The sequence below is a fragment of the Electrona antarctica genome, assembly GCF_951216825.1.
Source record: "Electrona antarctica genome assembly, chromosome: 8".
NCBI classification, from domain to species: domain Eukaryota; kingdom Metazoa; phylum Chordata; class Actinopteri; order Myctophiformes; family Myctophidae; genus Electrona; species Electrona antarctica.
Genome location: NC_136789.1, coordinates 8288994 through 8305918, shown reverse-complemented (window position 1 = coordinate 8305918; position 16925 = coordinate 8288994). Strand labels below are relative to the sequence as shown.

Sequence of the window (16925 nt, the reverse complement as noted above, 5' to 3'; positions counted from 1 at the left end):
TGTTTATTCACCAAATGAGCATTAGCAACTGGCCCAAATACAGGAAGCTCTCTACTCCCAGCACAGACTTCAGTTCACCTGCAAAATGGCAGCCCTTTATACCCAGCTGGAGATAATGGACTATGCCATTTACAGGGGTGTCTTCAAATGAGAACCATAAATAAGCATACAATAAATACATATAAATAAATAACTTTAAACCATACAAATGTTACAAGTTTATGTGAACTACATGAACTATACAAGTTATATAATAAGTCCTTCACACTACAACATAAATAAGCAATCACAACAGCACATCTTAACCCCCCCTGCTATCCTGACATGGTCCAGCCCAATCTTTACTGAAACACATCACAGGCAATTGTTAGGCATTCAATCAAACCTCAACAATAGAACTCCACATTATTGCACTTCCCAAACATATTGCATCTATAACCCGCATTGCACTTGCCCCTCATGTTTGTTAATCACCAAGCATTTCCCCAGATGGAACTCGTTGTCTGAGTGGCCATCTCAGCTAAACAGGAAACGGTATTAAACAATAAAATCATGACTGCAAAATACAACTGTGCAAGTTAATAAAGTGCCAATATGCTGTGCAACATAAGTAACAGAGGACCACTCTGTTACATTACCCTCCTCTCCATGCCCCTCAATCCTCTGGGTACTTGGAACAGGACTCTTCTTCACAACATTTCACCCCCCCCTACAAATTCCTCAATCTTCTGGCACCTGGTAGAGGCTACTGGGGACTCCTCGCAACATTTCACCCCTCCTCTCCAAGGTCCTCAATCTTCTGGCACTTGGTAGAGGCTACTGGGGACTCCTCGCACACTGTTGTAGTTCTCATTTCACTGTAGTTCATTTAGTTGTAGTTCATTGCATTCACTTGTAGTTCCTAGTTATTCATGTCGATTAAAACACATGGACAGTTGGAGCAGCTTGTGGCTCACTCTGGGGTCTGCTCACCCTGGCCTCCCCGTCAGTCTTTGCAGCAAAGGTGGCGCTGCTGAAGCTGGTGCTGCCAACATGAGAGCTCTTCTTCCATGGGCTGGTCTCTGGCTGGCTCTTTCTCCATGGGCTGGTCTCTGGCTGGCTCTTCCTCCATGGGCTGGTCTCTGGCTGCCTGTGTCCGGACAACAGACCTCCACCTCTCAGCCAGCTCCTCCAGCCTTCCCTCTGGATTCGACACTGCCATGGCACCTTGGTCAGCTAATGACCTACTCCGGCCTCTGGTGGCTCCTGCTCGTCTTTCCTCCTTGCAACTCTTTACATAGCCTCTGTACTGTGCACGGGATCCCACCACTGCCGCCAATTGTAAGAATGACCGTGTTAGTGGCTGGAGAAATAGTACAGAGGCATTGGTAAAGGTTAACCACTGGTATGTTTATTCACCAAATGAGCATTAGCAACTGGCCCAAATACAGGAAGCTCTCTACTCCCAGCACAGACTTCAGTTCACCTGCAAAATGGCAGCCCTTTATACCCAGCTGGAGATAATGGACTATGCCATTTACAGGGGTGTCTTCAAATGAGAACCATAAATAAGCATACAATAAATACATATAAATAAATAACTTTAAACCATACAAATGTTACAAGTTTATGTGAACTACATGAACTATACAAGTTATATAATAAGTCCTTCACACTACAACATAAATAAGCAATCACAACAGCACATCTTAACCCCCCCTGCTATCCTGACATGGTCCAGCCCAATCTTTACTGAAACACATCACAGGCAATTGTTAGGCATTCAATCAAACCTCAACAATAGAACTCCACATTATTGCACTTCCCAAACATATTGCATCTATAACCCACATTGCACTTGCCCCTCATGTTTGTTAATCACCAAGCATTTCCCCAGATGGAACTCGTTGTCTGAGTGGCCATCTCAGCTAAACAGGAAACAGTATTAAACAATAAAATCATGACTGCAAAATACAACTGTGCAAGTTAATAAAGTGCCAATATGCTGTGCAACATAAGTAACAGAGGAGGCTAATCTTTCCGGTGATAAAATGGCCGCCAACGTAATCAAAAAGGTCAACCATAGAACAAGATTCCTTTACAGGATCTCCTCACTGGTCAACAAAAACACCTTGAAGACCTTAACAGGAGCCCTTGTACAGGGTTTCTTTGACTATGCATGCACCTCCTGGTACCACAGCACCTCAAAGGCCCTTTAAACCAGGCTCCAGACTTCCCAAAACAAACTGGTCAGGCTCCTACTTGACCTAGCCCCCCGAACCCACCTCACCCCTGCCCACTTCGACAGGCTGGAATGGCTTAGGGTCGACGACAGAGTACAGCATCTTGCAATGGGTCTGGTCCACAAGATTCGATACACCACCAAGATACCCATGTACCTGTCTAGATACTTCCTTAATGTTAACGAAGTCCACACCCACAACACCAGAGGGAGTGCAACGAACCATGTACAACCCAGATTCGGCACAAACAAGGGGCTAAATTATTTTCGCTCCTATGCCACCAAAATGTGGAACGCCCTACCAACTGTCATTAAGACATGCGAATCCCTTGACTCTTTCAAAACCGCTCTCAAAGGGCACCTACGGACGGCTGCAATTCGAAACTGGCCCCTGTAAAATCGGAATCCCTCAAACACGAACGCAAGGACAACACAAGAGACGGTCGCAGCCACACAGCCAACTCAAGGTATGGCCACTGAGCCGAATTGGGGACCCAACGCAAGGACAACACAAGAGACGGTCACGGCCACACAGCCAACTCAAGGTACGGCCACGGAGCCGACTTGGGGACCCAACGCAGCTCCTCCAAGGAAAACAAACAAATTAACGGAGCTGAACGTGAATCCCCCCCACCGCCCACCCCTTTTTTTCCCCCTCACTGTATATGTTTCTTTTCCCTTTTTACCTCCTTTATGATGAATTCCTGTTCTGTCTATAGAAGTGTCTATTTGTACGTCTCTAAATGTTTTGATGATTTGAACATGGTGGACCCTATTGGAAACAAGTGTAATGCTTAATTGGGTCGTCCACTCACAGTTAACAGCCTTTGTATTGAGTTTGTGCTTGAAATGTACTGTAATTCTGCAAACTGTTAATAAATTCTTCAATCAATCAATCAAACCACTCTGTTACAACTGCATAGTACTCTAATTTTAAGTATATTTTGATACCAATACTGTACTTCTACATTGCAGTAGGCCTATTGATAGTTTTACTTAAGTAGCAAATGTGAGTAGTTTTTCCACCGCTGGCTTTAACTGAAGTATGTGCTGGGGTTGGTTGTCATGTTGCTAATGATGACTTCATCTCTCGCCCTAGTCACAGTGTGATACTGGTAGCGAGGGAGCTGGCAGCACACACATCCTGCTTCCAGAGCAAAACCCCCTATAGAACATCTCTATATACAAATCAATATAATGATCTATTACCTTTGTCCTCTATGGCCGCATTCACACATGCAAGACACTGTTCTGCCTCCCTCCCCCCCATCAAACAAGACTGTCTTGTCAAACCCTATGTGACTTCCATTGGAAATGAAACACGGCCATTAAACACAGACAAGACACCAGACGGACACAAAAAAAGACGGTATCAGCCCTAGGGATGTCCGATATTGACTTTTTTTACAATCCGATTTTTGTCTCCACCAGGCCGAAGTCATGGGGAGAGAGTATGTTGTCAAATTTTGCACACACACTCCATAGATGCCAGCGATGAACCTCTGCCCCAAAATTTCCAGAATGGCGTGTTATAGCGCCTCCAGGAGGCCGACTTTTGAAAAACATTTTTTGATATTACTACTCCAGATTCTGTCCAAAAATCCCGCAAATCGTTACACACTATCTCTATAGTCATGCGTTCAAGATAGATCTGTCCTATATTTCACATTCCATCCTAATTGGCTAACATTGGCTTTCAAAGTTTGCAGGATTGGCCCTTTTGAAACAAAAAGCCTCAAATCATGAACGCAGCGTGCAATTTACGTGAAATCTTTCACAGACTTTCCTACTAGGCTGAGGAATATATCCCACCCTTTTCACATTGGCCTGTTATAGCGCCACCAACAGGTGGATTTTTGCAAAACACATTTTTGGAACAAAATGCCTCAAATCATCCAATTGCCATCAATGGTGTAAGAACAAATGGCACCCTTTTCACATTGGCCTATTATAGCGCCACCAGGAGGCCACAACCTGACCTGGCCTGGTGGAGACATGTGCCCTAAGGGGCACTTTTTCTAGTTTCAAATGTGACTTGAGTCACATTCAGAGGTGGTTTCAAATCCAATTTAAATCCGATCTGAGGACATCTGTCTCAGTCTGCATGCAACGACCAGATGAAGTGACCTGAGTCACATATCAAACTATCCAAAACGTCACTTGCAGCACGACCCAATAGCTACTGACGTGAGGTCATTACAGAGCGCGAGTATTTTCAAGTAAACAAACGAGAGAGAGAGAAAAACAACCAAACGAGAGCAAAAGAAAGAAAACAAGCGAGAGGACAGAAAAGATGGAAAACAATAGTGCAACACACGTTTGTTTTATAGGAATAATGTCACTTCATTATGTCAGCACAGAGGAGTAGACAGACGGTGAAATCTGTACCAAAGTCCTGACGTCACTCGCTCATCCCCTGGGCTGGGTCGCAGAAGTTTCATTTTTAAATAGTCTCAGAATTGTCTAAAAATAAATAAACTGTCTCAGCGATATTGTCAGGGAGGTGTCTCTGTATCGTTACAACAGTCAGTTGGCACTCCTCCTGTCACTTTGGGGGATGCCTCTGTACAATCTAAACTTCTACAGAAACGAGGCCGTTTATGAGGATATTTCTCTCGGAATGGTAGAGAATGGCTACACGCGGTCCTATCTGCAATGTCAGATTGTTGTTGGTTACCACGGTAACCAAAGCAGATATGTCGATGCAGGGCAACTTTGAGTTGTTAAAATCAGTCTGAATGCACAGATCGGATCCGGTCACTTGCAAATGACCGGGCCAAAAGATCGGATTTGAGAAAAAAATCGGATTTGACTTGATGTGACTGCAGTCTAAATCAGGCTTTAAGTTACTGCATGAAGCTTCAAGCTCATTTCTCTCCAAAAGCCCATATGGAATATTAAGGATTACTGTGATTATGGTAGGCTCGCATTTCATACCACACACACCATACAGTAAGAACTCCTGTAATTAAAAAAACAAACAAAACGATACCGATATTTTATAATATAATATCGGACATCCCTAAGCCCTAGCGTGGGTCACAGTTGAAGGATCCGTTTAGATGGCTGCACAGCTCTTTATGCTACCGATATCATCACATTCAGTGGGGATTTCTACACCGCTGCTGTTATAACAGTATTATTGTGTACCATGCCTTGTCTTTGTCTGTGGAAAATGCAACCATATTAATTTCTCATGGTTATAACTATAAGCTCTAGAAAACTGTAACTGTAACTTTAAGTGATTTCACATTCTCATATTCAGTGAATTCTTAACACTGTATTTGATACTTTAGCTCGCTATATTTCATAATATAACATGACCTTCACTTGTTTTTGCTTTACAATCTCCATAAGATCAGATCTAAAAAAAAAAAAAAGTGAGCATTCTTTGTTTACAATTGCAACAGGCCCATTTCCCCTCCACAGCTAAATCTGAACATTGCCAATGTGTTCCCCTCCTCCCAGACCAAAGATCAGCGAGGAGCTGAGCACCCTGATCTTACGGATGCTAGATAAGGACCCAGACACCAGGATCACTATCCCAGAGATAAAGGTATAGACACTCCCAGGCCCAAATACACAATGAGCATCAATCATCAGAACTAGGGTTGTCCCGATCCGATATCCCTAGTATCAATATTATATCCATATACAGGTAAGACTGGATATTGTCTGTGATTTTGGATATTGTACTATAAGTGTTCTAATAAAAATATAAATATCGGATCGGGACAATCGTTATCGGCAGATACTCAAAATCAAATGTTCGGAATCGGATCGGGAGCAAAAAATGACATCTTTAATAAGATGTCATTAATTAGATGTTTGGTGTTGACGTAAGTACTGTAGGTGGTTTACAGTGGAACTCATTAACAACGCTGTTTTGGCATGACTGAACATGTCCGTCCCTTTAGAGCAGAAAGTTAATCTGGTTCTCTGTTGGAGGACAATTGAAGGATGCTCCCTAGTCTCTGTTGTTTCCATGACACGATGTGATCAGCGAATTTCCCTCTCTCCAAACACTGTTTATGAAGGAATATATGGTTGTCAAGCACGTGCACACACACACACGCACGCACGTGCGTGCGCACATACACACACACACACACACACACACCGGGTGTTATGCACAATGCATGTATTGTTTCATTGGCCCCATTGATATACAGCATCGTGACCGACAATACAAAGCACATTATACTAGCACAATGTATTCAAGGTATACATCAAGCAAGCATGCACATCAATTTCCACAAATGGCATCATGGAAAATGTGATCCATCGATACAGTTAGAGTTTAAACTTTGTGTGTGTGTGTGTGTGCAGTTGGACCCGTGGGTGACCCAGGAAGGTACTGAACCGTTGCCTTTAGAGGAGGAACACTGTTCTATGGTGGAGGTGACTGAGGAGGAGGTGCAGAACTCGGTCAAGTTCGTCCCCAGCCTCTCAGCAGTGGTAAGACCCCCTCAGGAGTCAGGACCCTACACGTTCACAACCAACTGCCTGTTGGAATATCTAGCGCAGTGGTTCTCAAACGTTTTAGCCCATGACCCAAACCAGAAATTAGACATTCTCCCGGTACCCAAACTACTGAAAAAACTTTTCACTACTTATTTTCTTCTAATTTATGATTGATACATTTGATTAAATTAGATTGTTGATTAGATTTTTCTTTTATGAAGTTATGATTACTGAAAAAAAATCATTGCATTTTGGTTTAATTCATGTAAAGTTTTTGCAAATTAATGGCTGGAAGAGTTTACATAGAGTACATGCATAAACTTTCCTTAATAATTATATCTGGTTTCAGTATTTATTTGTGTTGCATTTTCTCTATTATAAAGGTTATTGTAGCAGTAAATTTGTTTTGGGGGTGGGGAGGGGGTCTAGCACACTCTCCCTCCCTGTGACTCCCATGAAGACTACATCACTTCAGTCTGTGTATTTTTCAGCCATTCAAATTTATGTTTTATGTTTGACAAATGAAATTAGGAAAACAGTCTGTTTTCTAAATCCTGTCCAGAAATTGTTATGGTTATGATGATGTCAGCGGATTATGCTTGTAGATTCTGTTTTCTGCGTGTCATTTAAGCAAATGTAATTTTCCGTGGTGGACTGTATTGTACACACTCAATACACACACTTTAGTATCATCACCATTAGCACACACTGTTTACCTCTCGCCAGAAACATTTACATGGGGTATACGTTGGTGTATACGTTGGGGTCCGTATTTATTCGGAGTTAGCAAATAACGTCCCCTAGCTGGGGGGTACGGATATGGGAGAAAAATAATTGCTGTGTCCAAGCCTAGGCAGGCCAACTGTAAGTCAAAATTCCAAGACACACCTGTCCCGATGTGACGTTGTTGTGATCTTGTAGATCAGCAATTTTTGATATTTATTTTGAAAATATGTTTAAAAAAGAAAATAATTGGAATACTCCTTTTCATCCCGTGGCCATTATTTTATCCTGACTTGTCAGTGTGTTTAATCTAAGCCTCTGGAATTTGCTTGTAGTGCTAGAAGTTTCCAATGTATAGAATAATTTTGCCAGTATTTATGCATATGCAATGCTGTCATTCCTCTCTAACTCTGTGTATGCGTGCGCGTGCACATGAACACGCACTACTGGCAAGTGGCAACTTATCCATATGATCATATTTCAGATCCTGGTTAAGGCGATGTTGAGGAAGCGCTCCTTCAGTAACCCGTTTGAGTGTCCCAGCAGGAGAGACAGGTCCATGTCAGACCCTGGCAACCTGCTCATGTGAGTACACAGTAAATACACTAGTTAAACAACCTGTGACTGACCCAATGTCTACACGCCCACTGTTTACCTCAATCCTGAAGACCGAAGTCACCTCCCAAATGCACGCGCACACACACACACACACACACACACACACACACACACACACACACACACACACACACACACACACACACACACACACACACACAGTGTTATGTTGTTTTTACTTGTTATACAATTGTGGTATTTTTGCAGTCTGCCTGACGTTGGTGCTAGTTAACACATTGTCTGCTGCTGACGTATATATACATTTTTTAATAGCCATCTATTGTCTGCTGGTGACGTGTATTCATACATTTCATATACTGTAGCATAATATGTGTTGGATATGAAACGGTTTAGCTAAAAATCTACTTTTATCCCTGAGCTGGTTGCTACTCTCGCTGTTTTCTCAGAAACTACGGCGCTGCTACTACTTGTTAAAGGAGAGTTACGGACTAGAAGGCTTTCTTACCTTTATTTGTAGTCGTTACGTCCCCACCAAAGAGGTCCAGGTGTTATTTTGTGCAAAAGCCCATTATTAGCTATTTCCCCTACCATAAGCCCTCAATGGCCTGAATTGAATTGAATTGAATTGAATGGGGTGAATGGGGTGTTGTGCTAATTCACTTATTTCCATCGTTCAAAAAATAAATAAAACATTTATATATCCTCTCTTCATAATGTAAATAGTATCCCAAGCGGCACACTTTACTACTTATTTTGGGCGTTTGCACAAAATAACACATGGACCTCTTTGGTGGGGACGTAACAACTACAAATAAAGGCAAGAAAGCCTTCTAGTCTAGTCTAGTCTAGTTCATGTTTTAGGTTGTTATTAGAGAAAGTAAAAGTTTTTTTTCATTTGCTGCTTTCTTTCGTTTTAGCGATTTTAGGTGGCTAAATATTGAGCCTACGATACACAGTATATGGCATCCCCCTAGTATCCCCAACTTCACATTCAGTAGATCCCGTGATCTTTTGTGGCCAGATTTCCTGGGGTCTAGTAGGACAATAAAGAAATCGCCATAACATTTTGTAAAAAGAATAATGACTAAATACATATTTAGCCCCATGTCCGAATGCCCCCTGTCAAAAATAGCTAAAATCTCTAAAATGAAAGAAAACAGCAAATGAAAAAAATTAATAATTTAACACTCATCTTTTGCTTTCTCTAATAACAACCTAACACATGAACCTTGGTTGAAAAAAAATTTGTTGTCCTTTAAAGACTCTCCCCACTCCATTTTTAAAGCAGGAGCTGCTGCTGTCTGTTGCCATAGCACCATAACTCATAAGTCTCGTACCGTGTGCTGTAGCGCTTATAGGTCTTATATAAGTGTTTCTGTGTGGGCTTCTTGCAACTTTCAAGGCCACCTAGAATGAGACCGACGCACCGCAGTGCTTTTGCCACCAGCTTCTGTCGAGGGTTGACAGAAGTGAATGAATGACAGAAGTGAATGATTGCGGGATTAAATAATCGTGATCCAGATCTCCCTGCCTAGTTTTCACTAACCTTTGAGGAGCCACTGCACCGACATCATCGTTTCCTGATAATCCCCCTTAAAATGGTGTAATCGCTTGTCGTAGTGTTGAAATATAATCCAAAGTGGCGATCAACAACACACAGCGGACGAGGAACGCTCCCGCACCGCACCACCACCGCCATTGGAATATATTGGGCCTCAATTTCCCAGAACCCTTTGCATGCCAGTGCGACGAATGTTTTTCCGATCACGTCATCAAAATGCGTCACCTATCCCATTCTGTCCGATGGAAACCCTGTAAGTCTTAAAACTTAATTAAAAACTCGAATTAAACAATTAAATCATAACCTATGTTACTAGTTATTGGGAGGGATGCTGTTCTACAGTCAATTCACTCGTGTTAGGGAGGGAAAGTGTTAAAGGGTGAAGAGCAGTGGTGGAAAAAGTAGCAATCCTGCAATATGGAAATACGGAATTCAATATATGCTTGAGTAAAAGCACAAAAGTATCAAATGCCGTCAAAATGTACTTAAGTACCAAAAGTAAAAGTACTCATTATGCAGAATGTCCTGTTTCAAGTTTTCAAATGTACAAAAATCTTTTGAAAATGGCAGATCTACAAGCTCACTTGTAGATCTTCACTTGTAGATTTTCAAATGGCCAAAATATATAGGGCTGAAGTGGAAGTGTTTACAGTGCGTTAGCACAAATGCTAATTGTCACCACATGTCCACAGGAGACTTTTCTAAAAGTACAGTAACACTTTAGTTTAAAAACCCCAATCAAGTACAAAAAAGAAATACATACTAATAATATTTACAACAAAATTACAATATCCATTACATTAACCTACAATACAATGTTAATGTATGTTTTGTAATAATAATCAAAATCTAAATAAATGTACTAATGTAGTGGAGTAGAAGTACAATGTTTGGATCCAAGATGTAGTGGACTAGAAGTAAGAGTATTGTAAATTTGAAATACTCAAGTAAAGAAAATTGTACAGCACTGGTGAAGAGTTGATCTCCCATCTCCCATGCCATTTATACGTATCCAACCCAGGGAAAATTGGAGCATGTACAATGCAGTGCAGTGTTATGACATTGGAAGATAATCTGTATTATGGCTGTCTCACTGCTTGTGTATTATTTAGGTCCTCCCTATGGGTTTGTGTTTGTGGGTCATTGGTAATGGCAGATTATAATTCCGCCTATAGGCAGGGTCATTATATGATTGCTAGTCTGTTCCAATAACACTGACAATGACTTGAAGGGGAGCCCTTCTTGTCGAGGTTGGGGGAGGGGAGCGGAGCAGAGGGGGGGCGGTGGTAGTAGAGGGTACTGTACACATTACACGTGAATACACATATTTGCCCGGCATCTACACACAAAGCATATACTATCAACACATTCATATACAAAGAATATTTTGTCTCGGACAGAGAACGGAGAAACAGAAAAAGTATTCATTGTTGCAATGTTTTACTTAATTGCTCTCCTTGCTCTCCGCTAAACAATACAAATGCCAACACGCAGTGGACAGGCTACGGTTTGCATGACTTTGATAAACAGACGTAGTATGCATCCTATGACTGTTATGGACATCAAACACTAGAAAACATTCACTCGATAGGCAACGCGTGCGTGCGTGCGTGCGTGCAGTGAGCATGGATGGATGGTCCACAGCAACAGATAACATTATTTTTTAGAGACAAATGATCAGAAATGGCTATTCATGAATAGACACGGCACCAGTGGTGGAAAGTACTCAAATGTTTTACTTAAGTAAAAGTATCAATACTGCAACGTAGAACTACTCCGTTACAAGTGGAAGTCCAGTATTCAAAATGTACTCAAGTACTAAAAAGTAAAAGTACTCATATTGCAGAAAGTCCCATTTCACAAGTTCAAAATGTGTACAAAATCTTTTGAAAATAGCCAATCTACAAGCTCACAATATGTCGCATCGCAACGCATTGTGAGTTTGTAGATCGGCTATTTTCAAATGGATGAAATGTATATAGCCTTGAAGTGGTTAATGTATGTTTTGTAATCAAAATTAAAATCTCCAAAGTAACTAAAGTTTTCAAATAATTGTTAAAAGCAAAAGATGTGGTAAAAGTATTGAAAATACTCAACTAAAGTACAAATACATTACCTCAAAATTGTACTTAAGTACAGTACTTGAGTAAATATACTTAGTTACTTTCCACCACTGCACGGCACACATATTGATAAGCGCTTTACTTTTAGCCTATGATTTATTTAATCCTAACCTAAATATACAGGAAAATATGAATTGATATGTATGTATGTATGTATCCCCTAAATTTCTCAAATGAGGCTTTCTGGGGAGCCTGTGTTGGAGACAAGCTCCCTGTGGCAATCCTGTATTTCAAACCCTGGGTTTACTCCTTTGCCTCTGCCCCATGGCTTTCAGAGCTAGAGGAGAATGGTTTCTGAGGTTTTGCTGTGGAGAACTACTGCCCCCTGCTGACAAAGGAAGGACCAAGACAGAGATCAACATGAATACTAGTCTCTAGCAGTAAAGCACTCTGTGTAGTGTACACTGTACAGGCATACAGTAGATGGAACCAGGAGCCATTTATAGACAGTACATTTCATACCTCAATGCAGTTCAACAAAGCCAATGAGCTTGTCACCGATCGGGAGTGCAGCTGTTCGGATGCGTGGCACACAAACCCCTCAAATCTCCTCTGGCCTCCGTAGGTGACCTTTGCCCTCTGACACCTGTGACATTTTAGGGTTGTTGTTTGTTTCATCCTGCTGCAGGGATTCGTGGCCCCTCCGTTCCTCTTTAAAACTTCACCCCTCACTAAGGTAACAAGTGCAATGTGGTCTGGCACACCGTCTGTCCAAATCTACCCACCGCCACCACACACACCCCTTATGTCCCTCTCATGGGTAGTATGGGGAAGAGCCTGTTCTCCATCTACCATCCTGAGATCCTGGTCATCTCTGTGCTGCTGTCATTTAACGTTGCGTTAAATGGGCCAAAGTGTTGTGGCGTTTTCCCACCATTCATTCATTCAGTACAACTCAGAGCTTACCGTATGTGAGGAAAACAAACGTTTGCTTGTGTGTTCCCTGTTGTTTTCTGCTGTGAATATGTACTTTCAGACGGGCATCGATTAATCGATTAAGACGTTGGCGCCTGGATCAGTGACAGGTCTGCTCCAGGTCTGCTCATGGGGGGTGCGACAACGCAAGCGTAAAAAAAAAGCTCAAAAGAAGCCTCTTGACTTCTCCGCTCGTACAGAATCAAATGCAGGTCTCATTGTAAATGAATTACTAGGCGCGTTAATCGCTGCTCATCTGAAAGGACCTTTTGTCTCAATAATGCTGATAACTTAATCCATGCAGGAAAAGCAATGGTGAATAATATATATATATTTTTTTACTTAACTTTCAGAGCGAGCAGCTTTCCAGCTCAAATCCATATGCAGAAGCGATCATATACGGATCATATACTGTTCAAACAGCTATTTTTACTGACTAATCTATCTCTTTCCTCCCATCTTTCAGGAAGGGAAGCTTTGGAGATGGAGGTAGAGAAGCAGAACTGGAGGACCTGCATGAAGATGAGCCCTCTTGAGTCCAATCCGACTGGCTTCTATTGACGCCCACTTCTTCTCCACATCCATTTGCTCAAAGACAGTATGGCTCAATAACAAACAAACAAAACAAAAAAAAACACTTCACCTTACATTCCATTCAACTTTGAAATGCACTTTGGGCTCATCTTTCTAGGCGCTGCGCAGACATTCAACTTTTAAAATCCTATATATTGCAGATGGTTGCCCTTCAGGCTTGCTATTCGCTTTCTCTGTCTTTTCCTATCTAAATCAGATGATCCTTCCTTGACCAAGGACATTCCTCAATTCCTTACTTCTGTCTCTCAGGTCTCTTGGCACCGCAATGACCAATTTGTATATCCGCTTCCTTAAATCAACCGCTGCACTATTTATTGGTGGGCCCGGCACCACTCAGTGCTAGAAGTGTACAAAACGTTGACATATCACATGCATGGTGAAGATCGGCCTCTACACACAGGCACACCTCACAAGGATCTTATAGAGATTATTGCATGCATGAAAATGTAACTCTACCGCACCAGACTCATTGAAATAAGTCAAACCACAGGGCTTTTCTGTCTACACTGATGCATTGTTTTAATACTGTACATGTATACTGTAATGTGTTTGTGTGCTGTTGGGGGTTGATTATCTGCCTCTTATCCGTTTTCCTGTCTGTGCCATCTATAACTCTTTTTGGAACCAGCCAGTCAATATTGATGAAGTCGTCCCTGTGCTCTCGTTTGGTCATCCGGGTGGCACAGGGGTAGCTGCCCACCATTGGGAAAAACTAGGGTTTGATTCCTGCGTGGTTGCGGTGAACACAATTGGCCATGTTTGCGAGTGGGAAGCCAGCAGGCGAGTGCTTTCTATGTCACTGCACTAGCGACACTTACAGGTTGGTAGGGGCGTCTGTTCAGTAGGTGTTGGCTGTTATTGGGGGAATACCGTCCCTGATGTACAGTATGTATGTGTGTATACTGTACATGATGTAATCCTGCCATTAATACATTCATCATCATCAAGCGGGTGCTTTCTGTCTTCATTAATAGACAATCTGTCCCAGTATCAGCCACTGACGCCAGGACAGATTGTCTGTTAATGAAGAGACGCTGACCTTCTATGATGTTATGCACTGCAGTCAAAAAGGATCATTAAATGTGGTGATTATGACAACACCACAAACTCTCTATTCACTTGAGCACCATCCCGTGTGGCTGGCTAGAATCGATGAGTTTGGTGCTTTGCTTTTCCACCATTCGTGTCATTGTCACTGCCCCTAAAGACTCATCTATACTTTGTCACACGACAGTTTGAAATGCATCATTGTTGTACAACACAATAGTATAAATGAGCCTTTAGTCCTGGGTTTACTATTGCTGGATCAATTGAGAGAAAGGGTCTGGTAATGTTTAAGAGGAAAGCATAATGCACACTTAAAGGGACTGGTAATGTTTAAGAGGAAAGCATAATGCACACTTATAAATTGTACTCTGTGGAATTTCCCTTTCACATAATAGTAAAGTCACTATACTGTATGTTCAAGTCATTCACTTAGTTTGTATTCAGTACAATAGTAACTGGAACACCTGGATACTACATGTTTAAATGACTAAATTATTTGGAACACCTGGATACTACATGTTTAAATGACTAAATGATTTGGAACACCTGGATACTACATGTTTAAATGACTAAATGATTTGTTTTCGGTGCATGCTAAAAAGGGAACCAATTTAAGACACATTTGTGCACAGTACGAGATGGGGTGTGTGTGACTACTGCTTCTAGCTACCTACAGTAGTCATTACCTGCATGAATTATCTTAGCCAATTCAGCTTTTCCCAGAATATGCAATTTCTAAGTAGTTGGTCTTAGTTATGATTTACAGTTCTTGACTTTGATGAAGCTTGACTTTTGCATTCCTCCAGTCTTCTCTGGACTTGAGAGGGGAACTTTGTGTCAACTTGTCATAATTGTCAGCTGACTCAGCTTGCAGGAAAACCTTTACCAAAGGGCTGCTTGAACCACCTATGTCAAAGTATGTGTTCAGATATACGTTAAATAACATTTTCTTGCATAAAATACTGAACACCTCACAGAGCATGTTAGAATCTTGTTAACGGTATGGACTTCACTTTGTGTGTTTGTACTGAAAATGTTAATGTAAGAAGCGCAATATTGTTGTCAGATACATGAATACAGTACTTCAACCCTTATCATAGAGCACTCATATTTCTCATATGTATTTTTTGTTTTATTATTACTGTAAAGACACGTGTCAACATTAGATCTGGTTCATTCCTGAAGTAAGAACACAGTGTTGTAAGTATATATGTATGCCATTCCAATCCCCAATGGTTGTGGTTTCATACAGTTTTGTTCTGTTTCATTTCATATGGCAGACTATTAATACTTGGGTTTAGATTGGTTTTATATTCCCGCATCAAACTTCAAAGCGCTGCAACAAAATTACGCCGACTTCTCTTTGACTGACTTATCGCCTCTTCCCAGAACTGTATCATTTTAAACGTCATACAATTGGGGCACATTTTCACTGCGGAAATGATTTCCTTCTTATTAAATTCAAGAAATATAGGCCAGTTACCATATCCCATACATTACAATTAGGAATTATCACTTAATTTGCACACTCCCTCCTGTGGTACACATGGCACACTGGCCCTGTGGCAAGGAATATTCCAGTAACTTCCAAAAGAGCCACTGTCTTCCTGACACACGGAACACTGGTTCCCAAACTGGGGGGTTGGGACCCCCAGGAGGTTTGCCAAAATATTGTTTTCCCACTTAACAGTAATAGTCCGGCAGCCAACAAGCTTTTAAAAAAAATCAAAGCGGGAAATGTGGTATATAGTTTTGCTACTTCATTATTTTTGCACCGGGTCCGTATACGGAGCAGGTTAAATCCCAGGTCCGGACCCCAATGTATACTCCGTCTGGCAGCTTTTAACATTGGTCCGGTTGCTATGGCAACGCCCCACCGCTCCAGCTATGGGATTGAAAATATAATCACAGTGTAAAGCAGTTGAAAGGAGGATTTTCAAACGTCCATAAATCGTAATCCAAGAGAGCTGTCCTTGGTGGATCTTCTGCCATCCAAATTTCGGATTTAATTTGTGCCTTTGTACAGCGACGCTCCCGCCATGTAAAAGCTTCTGACGAAAGGTAAACTGTGTGCTTGTGCCAATGATACTAAAGTGTGTGTAGTGAGTGTGTGTGGGGGGCGGGCAAACTCCGACTCTTAAAGTGAACGTGTATGTTGGCACCTGTAACTGGGATTTATGCTAACGGCTAGCTGCAATAAAAGAGTTAAAGCATGATGAAAATTTGTAAATTTTACCTCATATAGGTTGTAAATGGTAAGGTCACATATAACCCCCTATAAAAATGATCATGATCAATGCTAACAGCCGATCAGCAGGTAATGAATGTATATAGACAATAATTTAAGGCCAATAAAAAATAAAAATAAACTATATACCAAATTTCCCACTCCACGCCGTGAAGTCTGCCGGACTATAAACAAACCAACATGCAGTATAAGTGTATTTACACATTTCTAAAGTCACAATTTAAAAACGGTTAGCTTTTTAATACCAAATTGGCCAAATTGTCAGATATTACATAAGAATATGTAATATGTACCTGTGCCCCTCAGGCATTATTCCAAAAATGTGTTTTGCAAAAATCCACCTGTTGGTGGCGCTATAACAGGCCAATGTGAAAAGGGTGGGATATATTCCTCAGCCTAGTAGGAAAGTCCGTGAAAGATTTCACGTAAATTGCACGCTGCGTTCATGAT

General features: G+C 41.5%; 1 protein-coding gene across 1 annotated transcript in view; it reads left to right on the top strand.

Annotated features, from left to right (window-relative positions):
• Positions 1 to 15324, top strand: part of camkk1a (calcium/calmodulin-dependent protein kinase kinase 1, alpha a) — a 69837-nt gene extending 54513 nt beyond the window's left edge. Inside the window, exons 13-16 of the mRNA XM_079508426.1 lie at positions 5690 to 5777; positions 6551 to 6679; positions 7893 to 7993; positions 13053 to 15324. Of these exons, the coding sequence (XP_079364552.1) occupies positions 5690 to 5777; positions 6551 to 6679; positions 7893 to 7993; positions 13053 to 13122 (388 nt within the window). The 3' untranslated portion in view covers positions 13123 to 15324. The remainder of the gene's footprint in view (positions 1 to 5689; positions 5778 to 6550; positions 6680 to 7892; positions 7994 to 13052) is intronic.
• Positions 15325 to 16925: the final 1601 nt, after the last annotated feature.